This window comes from Fistularia commersonii, chromosome 10, assembly GCF_037954325.1.
Source record: "Fistularia commersonii isolate RoL2024-O1a breed Wild chromosome 10, RoL_Fcom_v1.0, whole genome shotgun sequence".
NCBI lineage: Eukaryota > Metazoa > Chordata > Actinopteri > Syngnathiformes > Fistulariidae > Fistularia > Fistularia commersonii.
The window spans coordinates 13,458,630-13,472,547 of NC_141293.1; the positions used below are offsets into that span (position 1 = coordinate 13,458,630).

Consider the following 13,918-nt stretch of genomic DNA (forward strand, 5'->3'; position numbering starts at 1 on the left):
GAATATTATCGCTTATCTTTTTTTCTTTTTCCAAACGGTAAATTTATTTAGATTTTTTTTTTTATGCATCATATAGGTTAATATTTTCAAGTTGATGTTGTAAACCTTTCTTGGGACTATTTTGTTTCTGAAAGCATCTCCTCTTCCTGCACAGGTGCCTTTCAAAATAAAACGATGACTTTATTAATAAATTCACTGTTAATAGAATCTGCTTCCTGAGTGTGGGTCGCTGTCAAAATATTCAAATATCTTGTATTCATTGACTGAATTTAAATGAGGGGGAGTCGGGGACGAAACAGGTGGCGTGCGGCAAGCGAGGCGGCCCTGTTTTCCCTCTGTTAATGGGTTTTTGAGACATGAAGTGGGAGGAATGGCTTCTGTCAGCAGAAACTTCCTGGAGAACAGGAAGTGAAGCTCGTGGCCGTCGGCGAAGGTTCGAGGAGATTACAGGGAATCCGAGCGCAGGTTCGACGTCACGTCTCGGCAATACCGCTCCCCCTGTGGCCTAACGGAGCAATGGCTGATTTTGGGGCCCAAAACAGAATAAAAACAGAGAGGAATGAAGGATTTCCTGGTTTCTGAAGATCAAACTGTGACGGCTCGCCGTCAGATGGATGGCCCTCGGGTGCTCGGATGCCATCCTCATCTTCGCCTTCATTCACAGATGTCTGACGGATGAAGACAGTGACCATCGGATCCGATCAATAATTAAAACGGCGCCCGCTATTATTAGCCGACCCTCGCTGCTCTGCCGCGAAATCTCGGAAAATGAATAAAGCCGGGATTCGTTTGCGCCGACGCCAAATCCCAGAAGAGGGGGGGGTGGGTTAACCATTGGCGGTGTGACGGGCTGATGACTGCTGACAGTTTAATGATGGAGACGGATGCGCTAACAATAGCGTCCAAATTAGCCTCCCGTCCCGCCAATCAAAAGGCTTTTACAGTTTTTCTGCTTTAATGGAGCCATTTCTACTGGAGTCCCCGGCGGGCTATTTACGCCTCTAAAATTCGAACTGTGCAGCAGGGGCGAGGATTTGAAGGTGATTCTTGTGAAACTAGCAGCGGATAACTAGGGCCGCACCCGGCTCTGCGCCTCAAAGGGCAAAGTGACGGCGGGGTCACGACCTGCCGATGAGCTGCGACTACTCTAATTGTGTCACGAGGCGCCGAGGGGACCGTTGACAGACTCGATAAACGATAACGTCGGGGGATTCGGGGGACGGGGGGGTTGGATGGGTTTGATTGACGGCTCAATAAGATGCAATGAAATATTCATCAGAAACTAAAAATTTAATCGTTTTCGTCTTTATCTTCTGACACGAAGGCAGAAACTTTTTTTTTTAAACGGTAATGTTGGGTTCCTAAAAGGAGTCACTGTGGTCGGCTTCACGGGTGAAGTCAGTTTTCAAACAGAAGTGACTTCTCTTAAATTACACTCACCTCTTTAGCTACAACGGTTTGATCCACATTTAGGTTCTAACGTTCCTCGTCTGTTTGCCAGATGAACACATGAATGGATCACTCGGTTCCCTCCATCCTGTCTCTGATAGCCCTCCTCGCAGCTGCTTGCATCCTATGTTTGTGTTTGATAAATAGATTAAAAGTACAACAAAAGGATTTGGAATAATTCAAGGGCGGCAGTAATTAGCACTTGACCCTCAAAGCAAGAAGCTCCCAGGTTGGATTCCCACAGGAGGCCTTTCTGTGTGGAGTCTCCATGTTCTCCCCGTGGCTGCGTGGGGGTTCCTCCAACAGTCCAAAACCATGGAGGTTCAATGGAGACTCTGAATGCCCAGTCAATGAATGAGGGGGTACAAGAGTTGTATGCCTCTATGTGTGGCCCTCTTGGGGGTCAGGGGCGAACCCCTTCTATTGCCCAAAGATGACTGAGCTAGGTTCTAGCCACCTAGATAATGAATGAAATGAAAAATTCAAAATGGAATCTGGTTTGGAGGTCCTCGCTGGGATTTGGTTGGTTTCTGGATAAACAACAACATGATGAGTCTCGTCGCGCTCCTGTTCCTCGCCTCTGCCGACTGAAGCTCAACTCGCCATTTCCTTTCCTGCTCAGAGGATTTTGTCCGTCTCTGAATTTCCCTCCCCTCCCCTCGCTTTCCGGCAGGCCGTTAGCCCGGGGAGACCGTCCGCCCGGGGAAACCGCCCGCCCAGGGAAACCGCCCGCCATCTGGCATCGACTGGAGGATCAACGCGTTTAATCCCGGCAAACGGAAGAGATCCGTGCGCTTGTTTGCCGGCGGCGGCGGCGCGAGATCAGGAAACAGAGTTGAGCCGGCCCGTTTGCCATCCCGGTTTAGACGCGAATGCTCAGTGATCCGGGGCTGTGCGAGGACAGGGTCGGCGGAGACTTGTCTTTTCAGAAATGAGGTTGACGTGTGCAGGGAGATGGATTCGCAACACCGAAATTAGACCCCGTTTCCTGGAGACAAACAGGGAATTAACACAAACATGCTTTCTTTAAGCCGCACCTTTCTCACGCCCATGGTTACCGTGCCGCTCATCCTATTCGCCGTACTTGCTAATTACACTTGCTAACCTGTATTACAGCCATAATGCTGATCCCCGAGGAGCGAGGCCTTCTATCGCCAGCCTCGCCCTGTGGACTTCTGGAAAAATCAGGAGCTATTTCTAGTCCTCAAACACTCACAATGATGATTATTTCCTGATTTAAACAAACAGGGTTAATTGAGGTTCTCCAAAACTAGCGAGGGCTCTTCCTCAGATGGTCCAACAAGTCGGTATCCTTGGTTCCAGCTCGTGTTCTGAATACAGAAGGTTTCGTTACAGCGGAACCGGGTCGGGGTGGAACATGGAAAACCAAAAAAATGAAGAGAAAAGCCAATGGACGGCGCCGCTCGCGCCGCCACCCAGTGTGAAGAGGAGAGTTAGGTGTTAGTCAGCGGATGCAGGTGATGTTTCATCCCGGATGAAGGAACCTCCCCTGCCTCCTCGGCCCAGGGGGCCAATCGGAATAAAGATTTTGGCGTACCCGTTTGGGCGCCACCATTGGGCGGTACCATTGGGTACCGCCGTTGGACGATAGTTGGTAGTTGGAGACACCCTTGGGAGCGACTGAGGAGCAAGGCAGCAGGAAGTTCCACCCGGGTGAAGCATCATTGTTCTGTTAGTCCGGTTAGCGGCGTTCTGTGAGGCGTTCGGGGCCGAACAGTTCCCTCCCCCTTACCCTCCATCTCCACACTGATTGGCTCCGAGTCAGGTGACCCTTGCTCCCCCTCGGAGGGAGGGCCATCCGGACCTGTCCCTCTTTCAGGGTCACCTGCCTCCTTTGGGAATGCTGACCCGCGATAGGTTGTGCTGGCGCTTGTGGGTGTGGTCTTCCCTGTGGTTGTGGCGAGGAGGGGGGGGGGCGGGAGGAGGAGGAGACGGAAGGGGGGGGGGGGGGCAACAGAGTGAGTGATTAGTGGAATGTGTCAAAATAAAATGAAATAAAACCCGGAGACTCAACATCAGAGGGATGAGGGTGAGTTTCTGAGTGTGAAGAAAACCAGCGTCGCCCGGCAACAGAGACACCGTTAGGATGACCACGATGACGATGTGGACATTGAAACACGCACACACAAACGTTAATCCATCACCTCACTTCCCGAATAGGATGACATCAAAATTTGTTTCTGCAGGGAGATTGTGAGTCTGCCACCACACTCACTAAGTCAGCTAGGAGTGCATTCAGCCGGTGGCCTTTTCCAGCCCGAAGCACCCGAGTTGGACTCTGGGCTGTGAAATCTTCATGCAGGTCCAGTGGCTGGAACTGCTGGATCGCTGGGCAGCAACATGGCCGACACAGCACAGATGGGCCACCTCCATGCAGTTAGCGCTAGCGTTAGCAACTGAAGTGCAGCGGGAAAATGTTCAAAACACAAAGGTGCGAACGAGAGATTAGCTACCCCGCTGCTAATCTTAGTGGCATTAGCGAAGTGTCGCGGTTCATTAATTTCCTATAGGAAGGACGTTTTCTCGCTGGCATGGTCAACTGAGGAAAACGGAATCTCCTAATCTCGTAAATTTGCCCGAATACAGATCCCGGGGTCACATTGAGAGATGCTCCTGATAGGTTTCTGCGGGTTTAGCAGTGCAGCGAGATCCAGTTCTGGTGCTCAGAGGAAAGTAAGGATTTGTATAATGGAACCGAAACTGTGAAAACTACCAACGGAAAATGGAGGCTGTGAGCTTCCGATGGGCCGTGACCCAAAGGCCTGTTAGCTTCTGTTTGCTCACTAGCTGAAACATCTGGCCGATCGCTACGTCGCGATGCAACCCGACAACGGTGCTTGACAACCAGACACGACCAGCGCGAAGGGACGGAACTTGTGAAAAGCTACCTGGGACGTTCAATCTCAGCGGCGAGACAAACTGCAAAGGAACAAGAAGGCGCTAAAATACAACCACATGGCCAACTGGACTCCGGCTACGAAGTGTACGACTCCGCTGGCGTCAAATCAAGCCGAGGCTCTCGGCGTTTCTGTTCTTTCGCGAGGTTTGCTTTGTTTTCCTCGTCTCCTCCTGTCCCGCCATCGTCGACCATTCCAAACATATGCCGAGGTGCGGGCGGAATTAGCGGGCGAATGTACTGTGGCGTCGACGCTCCCCGTCCTGACGCCACGCTCCGCGGCCGGGGGCCATTATCGGCCCCGCTGTCGTCCTTGAGGTGCCGTTAGAAGCTGCGCAATTTGGCTCGAGCCGTCGGCGCTAACGAGTGCCGGCCGTGGCGTTCGCATTCTGCGGGCTGCGAGAGGAGGACGAGGAAGAGGAGAAGGAGGAGGGGGGGGGCTGCTCCATCTCTTGCTGCGAGCCGGTCGACGGTGTTCGCTCTGTATGAGGCGCCCCGTCAGTTCGCCATCTGCGCCGGGCAAATTAAAACTGTACGCCGTGGGGCGAGGGGTGTTTTTGGCGGCGTCTCCTATGACGATAGCGCCGGGACGCCGCACTCACCGCCATTCATGACGGAGGTGTTCCTTGGATTCCGATTTTTGTCCACTTCTGGTCGTTTAGCAGAAGCGTAGTCTTAAAAAGGAAACGACACGACGGGACTATTTGATTAGCCGAGCGGGGAGGCGATTGTCAGACACGGAAGCAGAAGAAAGGGAGCGCTCCCGTCTTTGGCGGAGGAAGGAACGGCGCCCCAGGTGACGGCGGCTTTGTTCGGCCCGCCGGTCTGTTGTCGACTCCGACGGCTGACAATTGATCTTTAGCGCCGAGACTTGAAAAGGCTGCTTCTTTTGGGCAAATCCAAAACCTAAGTTAAAAAAAAAACAAACTACAGACAGACAATCTGACCCGGTGCGGAAAATTTCAAACATGGCGGCAAAGTGTCGGGTTTGGCGAGGCGCCTTCCAGTGGAGCAAGTTGACAGACCGCTGAGCGCGGAGCGGCGGCGCAGGTCCAGGCCGGCGCCGCTGGCAGACGGATTGGCCTTCGTTCTGATGCGGCCGGGAGGGCGGCGAGGCTGGCGATGGATGGCTCTGCCGACTCTAATGGCCGACATCTTCCGGCATGACGGGCGCACCGCTGATACTAATCACTCGGTTGGATCTACCACCGCCATTACCAACCCCTGTGTCCCAATTTGTCCGGTGACGGAGGGGCCAGCCTTTGTCCGTCTTAATAACTTGGGAGTGAAAGATAGTCGAGGTGGTGTGTGTGTGTGTGTGTGTGTGTGTGTGTGTGAGTGAGGGACGGGGGGTCTTGACAAGAGGTCCTGCCTCAAGGCCATCTGCTTGAGAGGGACGAGCTTTGAATGTCGCGTTAGGAAATTTGTCCCGCCTCCTCCGTCTTATCGGCGAGCCCGTCAGCATTTCTCATGCCGTCTGGGTGGTGGAGGTGGCGGAGGAGGGGGCGGCGTGCGGCCGGCGGGGGGAGTAATGGGACGTGACAGGGATGATGATCCCCCCTGATACAGGGCATTAGGCAGCCGGGGCTGGAGCAGCTCCTGGTCCATCACGGGAGTGACGCTCCAGACAATGGCTTCAATGTTTAAGCTGTCAGGCTGGCTTTCGGGGAGACGGGGGGGACGGGCGGGTGGGGGGGGGGGGAGGTGGGAACGTGGGCGGGGGGTGAGGATGGTGCCATCGACCCACTCCGAGATCTCGCAGCCTCCCGAGCAGATAAGCGCCCCAACATTTACATTTCCCGCCTCTGCAGATAAAAGAAGCGGCGCAAGTCACCCGGCACTCAAGGTCAACCAGGCGTTCGGGGTGTGTGCGTGAGTGTGTGAGTCAGCGGGTTTACTTTTAAAAGCCGACGTCGAAGTCTTTAACATGGAGATACCGAGGCTGAAGGGATAACCTGATTGGACGTCTTTCTGGAAAGGGGGAAGGGGATAGGGCTTTAGTTGTTAAATCTGATGAGCGTCTGGAAGTCGGCAAGGGGCGGGGGGGATCTGACACCATCACTGCAAGAGTCAACACGTGTGTGTGTGTGTGTGTGTGTGAGTGTGTGTGTGTGTGTCATCAACTCACAACTGTGAACAACAAACACTTGGGCAACCACATCTACTGCACTTCCTGGTTCCTCCCAGGTGCAGATGTGTGAGTGAGAGGGTGAATACTTGTATATCTGTGGATGAGCTATGAATGATGGGGTATTTTCACACCGTGCAGTTTCAAAGCGCTTTACGCAAGATAGCTGGAGCCGCCTGAACACCCGAGCCATCAGCCACGGTCCTTTCACAGTCCCCCGTCAAGAAAGATCAGCGAAGAAGACCCTCGCGGTTCAAGACGGTAAACAAACCCGTCGCTCCGCCGGGCGCTAACGTTTCGGACGCAGCGCCGCCGGTGAATGTTTGTTTTCGCCATCCAGCTCCCCGTCACCGCAGATTCACCCCGCCATTTATCTACCACTGGTCAGAGAAAAACAAAAGGGAGAAGATGTCCAGGATCGATTCTCCTGTCTGCCCGCCGCGCCTCTGTTGCCGCGGTGACAGCATTTCACTTTAATTCGATATGATTATCAATGGCGTTGGCGGGCCCAGGTAGGCCAGGAAACACACGCAAAAAAAAAAAAAAAAAAAATTTCCAGTGACTCTCTGCAGCCGACACACACAGGAGTCACACCGCCGGCGCAGGTTTCCTTCACACGCCAATACGAACGCTCGCCCGGCACTTTGCTAACCCTTAGCCGGCTAGCAGGGAGGAAATGAAAAGGCTCATCTACTGACCGTACGCCGAGTCCAGCGCTGTGTTCTGCTTGCGGGTGGTGGCCAGGACGTCTAGGGGAGGGAGGGAGGGAGTGGGGGCAAAAATAGAAACCGTTAGCGCTGTTTCTTCGCCACCCGCTTCCTGATTATCGAGTCCAACAGTGTTGCAGACACGCGCGCGAGGAAGCTGCAAACGACACTTTGTCCCCACGCAAATAAATATATACACAAAAGAAATGCATCGGCGAGCAAATACTTAATTAACGCCGAAAGATTGAGAACAGTTCCCTGGCGGGGATTGAGAACGGGGGTGGACGAGCGGCTGCTCTCGCTCCTTAGAGATGAACTGAACTGCTGCCCGCGCCGAAATGAATGCATGCTAATGCAGCAATTAGCCGGATCAGTGTGAGCTTCAGTCACGCCGGCAAGTAGGTTTTTTTCAGGCCACGTCAGGGGCAGGTGTTGTCGAAGCCCGTCTAGGAGGGATGTGACAAGGTGCAATGGAGGGCAAAGGAAACCCCGTCCACAATGAATGGTAGTCTATAGGTAATGTTATTGTATCTCCATCCAAAATATTCATTTTATTCCTGTTCATAGCTTCAACTGTAATCGTCGTTTGCATTAAAAAAGAAAAAACATCAATCAAAATTAAGTAAAAACAGCTTGACGCTAATTCTTGCTGTGATGCTAATTCTCGCCTCACCTACCCGAACAGAAAACAACTCTTTTAAAACTCTGGTTTTCTGAATGGAGTTTCGCCTGGCCCTATCCAAGTTAGCATTGGACCTCTCTTTTCCCTGTAGCTCAGTCTGTGGAGCGGGCCGGGCTCGGAAACCCCCTCCTCCAGAATCCCCATTATCGCTTCATAAATCTACGAATACATGAATAACAAGGTGGAGGTTTCTGCTGCTGCTGGAAGAAGCATCTTTGAAGCATCTCCGCTGTGGAGCCGGTGGGGGATTGTCTTCTGGCAGTTGACGTCTCCTGACGGAGGTAGACTGTGAAGATACCACGCGGTGTCTTCCTTCGTGCTAAGCTAACTAGCTTGTCTAGCTGCCAGCACATAGAAGACAACCCCCCCCCATTCCCCTTCTAATATTTGGGAAGGAGGGGTTCATCTGTCAGCGGAAATCAGATTTTCACAACATCTGGCGAGAAGGTTGGATCAAGGGTGTTTACATTTTGCTTCGGATGCGTTTCCACCCCCACCTCTGTGGCCCAGCGGGGGGCCGCCGCACCCCTCCTTCCCCACCTCCCTCACCCGGATCCGTGCAAAAAAAAAACAACAAGGGGTGTTCCCAACTCACCGTGGCAGGTATCGGGGTGCTGGAGGAGGCTGCTCTCCACGTCCTGCTCGAAGGCCCCCCTGAGGAGATGCACAAACACAACAAAGGGGGGTGAGGGGGTGGAGAGGAGACCTGTCAGTAAAGTTCTTGCCATAATCCGCCGAGCAACTTTTATGAGCAGAGGTAGCTGGTATTTGGTGTGTTTAATATCTTACAGCTCCAGGTAGACCTTAATGGTGTCCACCAGGAAAGTTACCTGGTTCTTTGGGCACAGTTAGAACCGAGCAGATGCTAAAACCTGACATCGTTACCGCCTCAGCAATCAACCATCAAGGAGCAACATGTTAGCATGTCTGCTAGCTTTCCCCGGCTCTCCTCTCTGAAAGAAGAAGCAGCAGGTCCACCATCGCCTCCGCTAGTGTTGCCGTGCCGTGATGACCTCGCTCACAGCGAGGGGGAACTATGGCCGCTTTTGGAGGGAACGGTTCGACTACTACAATTTTGGTTCCAGGAAGTTGCCTCCTCCAGTGAAAAACTAGTTTTGCATTCCCTCAGACAGATGTGACATGCACCTTAAGGTCCACATGCTAAAACAAACCACAGAAGAAGAAGAAGAAGAAGAAGAAGAGGAGGAAGATGACAAGGACAACATGAAGGTGGGAGCTGCCACAGTATTCAAGGAATAACCATGGGCTATAAGATGAAGTGTTTTCATCTTCTCTATGAACCCAGTGAGCAAAACTGCAGACTTTTTTGGGCCAAAATGTAGATGTTCCTGTGCGAGCTCTGAAAACCCCTCTGAGGTGTAGCAGGCCAGAAGACCTCGGACCTCTTCGTCGATCTGTTTCTCAATGCTTCCGTGCGTTTTGTCCCAAGAAAACATCTGACCAGAGTTTTTAAAGATGTCCCTCCGTAGTCTCCGAGCAGCTAATGGGTGTAGCTTCGGCGTTCCACCAATCCCTTCTGAGTTCCTATGGAACGGTAAAAACGCCTTGGAGATCTGGAGTACGAGCTAAGATGGTTCTGGGAGCTGAAGGTCCGCGACCCCTGGTCCTTCTGCTGCCCCAAAGCACTGAGAAACAGAACAGCACCTGAAAAGGTACTAAGAGCTGCAAAAAGTTCCTATAGTGAGAAAGAGGCTATGGAGACCCACCTGGATTCGTGTACGTGTGTTTGTGTGTGTGAAATAATACATATAATAGCGTCACCATCCAGCTTTGATCTTGTGCATTAAACCCATCTCTTGCTTTGAAATGATTTCATGAAAGCGCCGGATCCGGCGAACCCCCGATCACAGCATGACTCAGCATAAATACTTTCGTCATGTACGGCAAAGTAGTACATAATTTAATTATAGCATGAATTGACGACGCGTGGCGCCCAAACGGGGAAATAAAAAGAGAGATGTAATCTCTCACGGCGGGACAGATAATCTTTAAACCGCTGTGACGAATCGCCAAACTATTAAATTATTGATTTCGCTAAAACATTAATAAATAATGTGATTGATGGTCCCCGGCTGGGGGACGCGGCTGCGGAATCCAATTAGGAGGCGATCCGTCGCTAATGGAGAACAACAACTGCATCGGCGGAGGAGAAAAACAAAGACTGGAGAAGAAGGAGAGGAAGGCTGCAGGTCTGCTTTTTAAGATTTGTCTGTCTGCGGTGCCACCTGGAGGGTGGGAGTGTCAGCGCAGACAGGTGTTTAAAGTGGGAGGAATTCATTTAAAATTAAAAACCCTGAGCCAGAGAATGAGTGAGGAACATTCATTTGTTATCTAGAAAATGGAGGCTCCGAACAGAAAGGCCTCCGGAGGGATTCCGACCGGGGACCTTCTGGCTGTGAGGCGGCGGCGGCGCTAACCGCTACACAGTGATGCGCAGAATGGGAGCCGGTTTTTGTTTTTAAATTATCTGCGGTTGAGGTGGATTTGTTTTTTTTTTTAGGAATGAAGATAAACCCTGCTCTTCCTGGTGAGGTGGCGACGGCGGAGCAGCTAGCGCTTGTAGCTCGATTTCCTGCCCTTTGTTCTTAAAGCTAATCAAATCAACATGAAAATGGAGACGACGCGGTTTAGAAAGTGGTTTCTGGTGGAGGGCGGGTTGGGGGTGGGGGTGGGGGTTCCGCAGCGCCATCGTATCAAACAAATCCCTCCAAAATGTTTTAACCTGCTGTCTTCTCTGACTCGCGCCTCCGGGATGCTAATCGGGGAAAATTCCCCCATCTAAACCTCCGCTCCAGATAGAAGGAATAAAATGGATTTTCTGCCTCTCTGACGAGAACGCGCCCCGTATCGGTGCCCTGCCCCCCCCCTCCCACAACCACAACCCCCCCCCACCTTGGAAAGCGGCGGCGGCGAAGTAACGACACCGGGAGACGGCGTGCTCTCCAGCCGAAGGGCCTTCCGGCTGGCCGCGCCCACGCAGCCGTAATGGAGCGCGTCATGCACTTGAACGCGGTGCTCTTTGCGCCCAAACAAGCGCATGTCTCACGCTGGTTACACCCGGGGGGGGGTAATATACGGAACAAGCTAGCAGGCGCACACACACACACACACCCACACACACATACACACACACACACACACACACCCACAAGCACGCGCGCACAGCGTGTCGCTGGCTAACGCCTGGATTTATTCGTGCAGCCGCGTTAAAGGATTTCACGGTCGACTTTGTGCGCGGAAAGGTGTATGAATGCGGTGGCGTCGTCACGACGACAGCATTGCCGTCGTATGCGTCACGGCGAGCCTGCTGATTGGCTTAGAGGGCGGCGACCCAGGCAGAAGATGGAAAGAACCCAGGAAGGAGAAGGCTGAGAACCCAAAGACAGAAAACTCAGGTAGGAGTTTGCTGGATGTTGAACACTTTGACATCCTGACATCCGAACTAACCATTTCGCGGGAACTTCTCGAGAACATTCGAGAAGCTCAGAGCAGAAGGAGCTGAGCGACAGGTCATTCCCCCCCTTCCTGATGAAGATTTTCCAGATCCAGCGACACCATCTGATCTGTTTTCTCATTGGCCGATGACTCACTGAGAGTTGGAGCACCGTCATGAGTGTAATGACCCGAGGGTCATGAGACATCGGAGGATTTTGGTTCTCAAAGCCACGTTTTTTTTTTAAATTTAAACAAAGCAAATTTCTGACTTCCTGTTTTGAGCCAACCATTTCACACACACACACACACAACACACTACTTTAGGACTGTTTAAAAATGGTCGCCCGTGCTAACGCCGTGCTAGTGATAGCTCTTCGGCGGTTCCACACGGGAAGGTGGTTCCTCGACTGAATGAGGAACCGGAGCAGAACCTTCACCGCTCGGTGGTACTGGGAGGTCCGGCAGCTGCTGGACGCCATTTCATTTTATCGAGGGCGGAGGAAGAGGTGGTGGTGGTGGAGGGGGGGAGTAAAGGCTCATGGGGGAAAAACCGGCCGAGGTGAACATAAAACATTTTGTTCCGCATTAAGATTGGCTGATGGAACAAGAGCTAATCTTTCAACCTGAGAGGCGAAGACAAGGAGGAGGAGGAGGAGGAGAGGGGGAGGAAGATGGAGGAAGATGGAGGAGGCGGAGGAGGGCGGAGGGTCTCCACGGCCGAGACACGAATCACTCATTAAAATTTATGCCGCCTTTGGGTGAGAGAGGACCGAAGGCGAGGCGGAGGAGGAAGAGGAGGAGGAGGAGGAGGTGGAGGAGCCCCAGGAGGGGGTGGGGGGGCCGAGAGTCTCCGGGCGCTCAGGACCGACCCCCGCCTCCGAGACGGGATGTGGGGAATCCAGGTTTCAGGAGAACCTCGATGAGAACCAGATGATCGGATCCACTCCTCCTCCTCCTCCTCCTCTTCCCTCAGTTTCCAGGGTTATTTCACACAGATCCTCCCCTCCTGCTTCTCCAAAACATCACCCTGAATGAGTGCTATTATTATTATTATTGTTATTATTTATTAGAATTATCATTATTATTTCCATCTATATTTTATTATTATCTTATTTGTTTTTTAACCATTTTAAATCATATTTTTATTATTATTTTCTTCATCTTCTTCTTGTTCTTATTTTTGCTATTCCTATCAATATTTAGTTATTTTCATTTTGTAAATGTCTATAATATATTTTTTATTACTTTAACTTATAATTATTATTATTATTATGTTATTATCAGTAGTAGTATTGGCTGGGATAGGCTCCAGCCCCAATGTGACCTTGACTGTAAACACTATGAATAGTGAATGCATGAATGAATGGAAGAATGCATGAAGCATAATTTCTCATTATTATCATTATTATACTAATTAGCTATGATAGACTCAATCCCCACAGGGACCCTGGCTGCAGGATTAATGGAACATATAGTGAATGAATGACTTCACGAATTAATGCATGCTCGAATTATCATTATAATTATCATCATCATTATTATTATTAACTGGAGTTGCTCCAGATCCACCACAAGGGTGACTAATGTGGTAGATAGTCAATGAATGAATGAATGAATGAATTCTATTTATTTATTGATTTATTCATTCTCAATATTTTTATTATTATTATCATCATTAGCTGAGATAGGCTACAGCCCAACCCCGACCCTGAGTGCAGGATAAGTGGCAGAGGTTGGATGGACGGATTATTATTATCATCATTATGATTATTATTATAATTATTAATGAACTGCTCCTTTAACCCTACGTCCCATGGGAGTGAAGCTAACAATGCCAACTGAGGCTGCTTTGCAGAAAATAAATAAGCAAGAGTCTCACACACACACGCACACCCACACACACGTAGTACCAAAGTATGCATGGAAAGCCCATAATTTGAGTTTACAGACAAAATCATCCTGCGGGAGCTGGTCGACCGTGTGTGTGTTTTTGTGTGTGTGAAGTGCAGCAGGTTGAAAATCCCCAGTTTATGTACACGGCAGTAAAAAGAGGGAAAACAGGCGGTGGGCTGATTTAGGACCAGGATGTAGATCACGCTCACGGGGGACGCAGACGGTCCTTGACTGTCAGCCGGCCGGACGGGAAAATAGCAGCTTTAACGGCCTGCACTCCTCCACCCTTGCCGTTTACACCATCCATCTGTCCGCCCGTCCCTGCGTGCATCTCACACTCTCACACACACACACACACACACACACACACTTCCCTCACCAGACAGCGGCGCAGCGGACGTGACTAAAACACTGCGAGACAAACATCGCTTCCGATTTCACCAACATGCATCAAAATACAATTACTGCGACAAATTATCCTATTACTATTACTTTTATATATTACTACACCTTCAACAGTACAAGAGTTATTATTATCTTATCTCGTTACTAGTTTATGATTATAAATATAAAGTGTATTCATTTTAGAATACACTTTCTCCAGCATGGCCCATGACTTTATTGTATAAAAAAAACAACCCGGGAGTCAGATGCTTGCCGCCGAGACGCGTCTCGACCCGAGATTA

The 13,918-nt window shown here is 50.9% G+C and overlaps 1 protein-coding gene across 5 annotated transcripts in view; it reads right to left on the minus strand.

Moving 5' to 3' along the window:
- Nucleotides 1–13,918, minus strand: part of sema6cb (semaphorin 6Cb) — a 127,846-nt gene that overhangs the window by 9,372 nt on the left and 104,556 nt on the right. For 4 of the 5 annotated variants that reach the window (XM_086153838.1, XM_086153837.1, XM_086153836.1 and 1 more), the window contains 3 exons: nt 8,479–8,537; nt 7,193–7,243; nt 3,203–3,358 (listed from right to left, as the gene is read on the minus strand). In XM_086153838.1, the coding sequence (XP_086009964.1) occupies nt 3,203–3,358; nt 7,193–7,243; nt 8,479–8,537 (266 nt within the window). The remainder of the gene's footprint in view (nt 1–3,202; nt 3,359–7,192; nt 7,244–8,478; nt 8,538–13,918) is intronic. The other variant, XM_086153840.1, reaches the window with a different exon arrangement.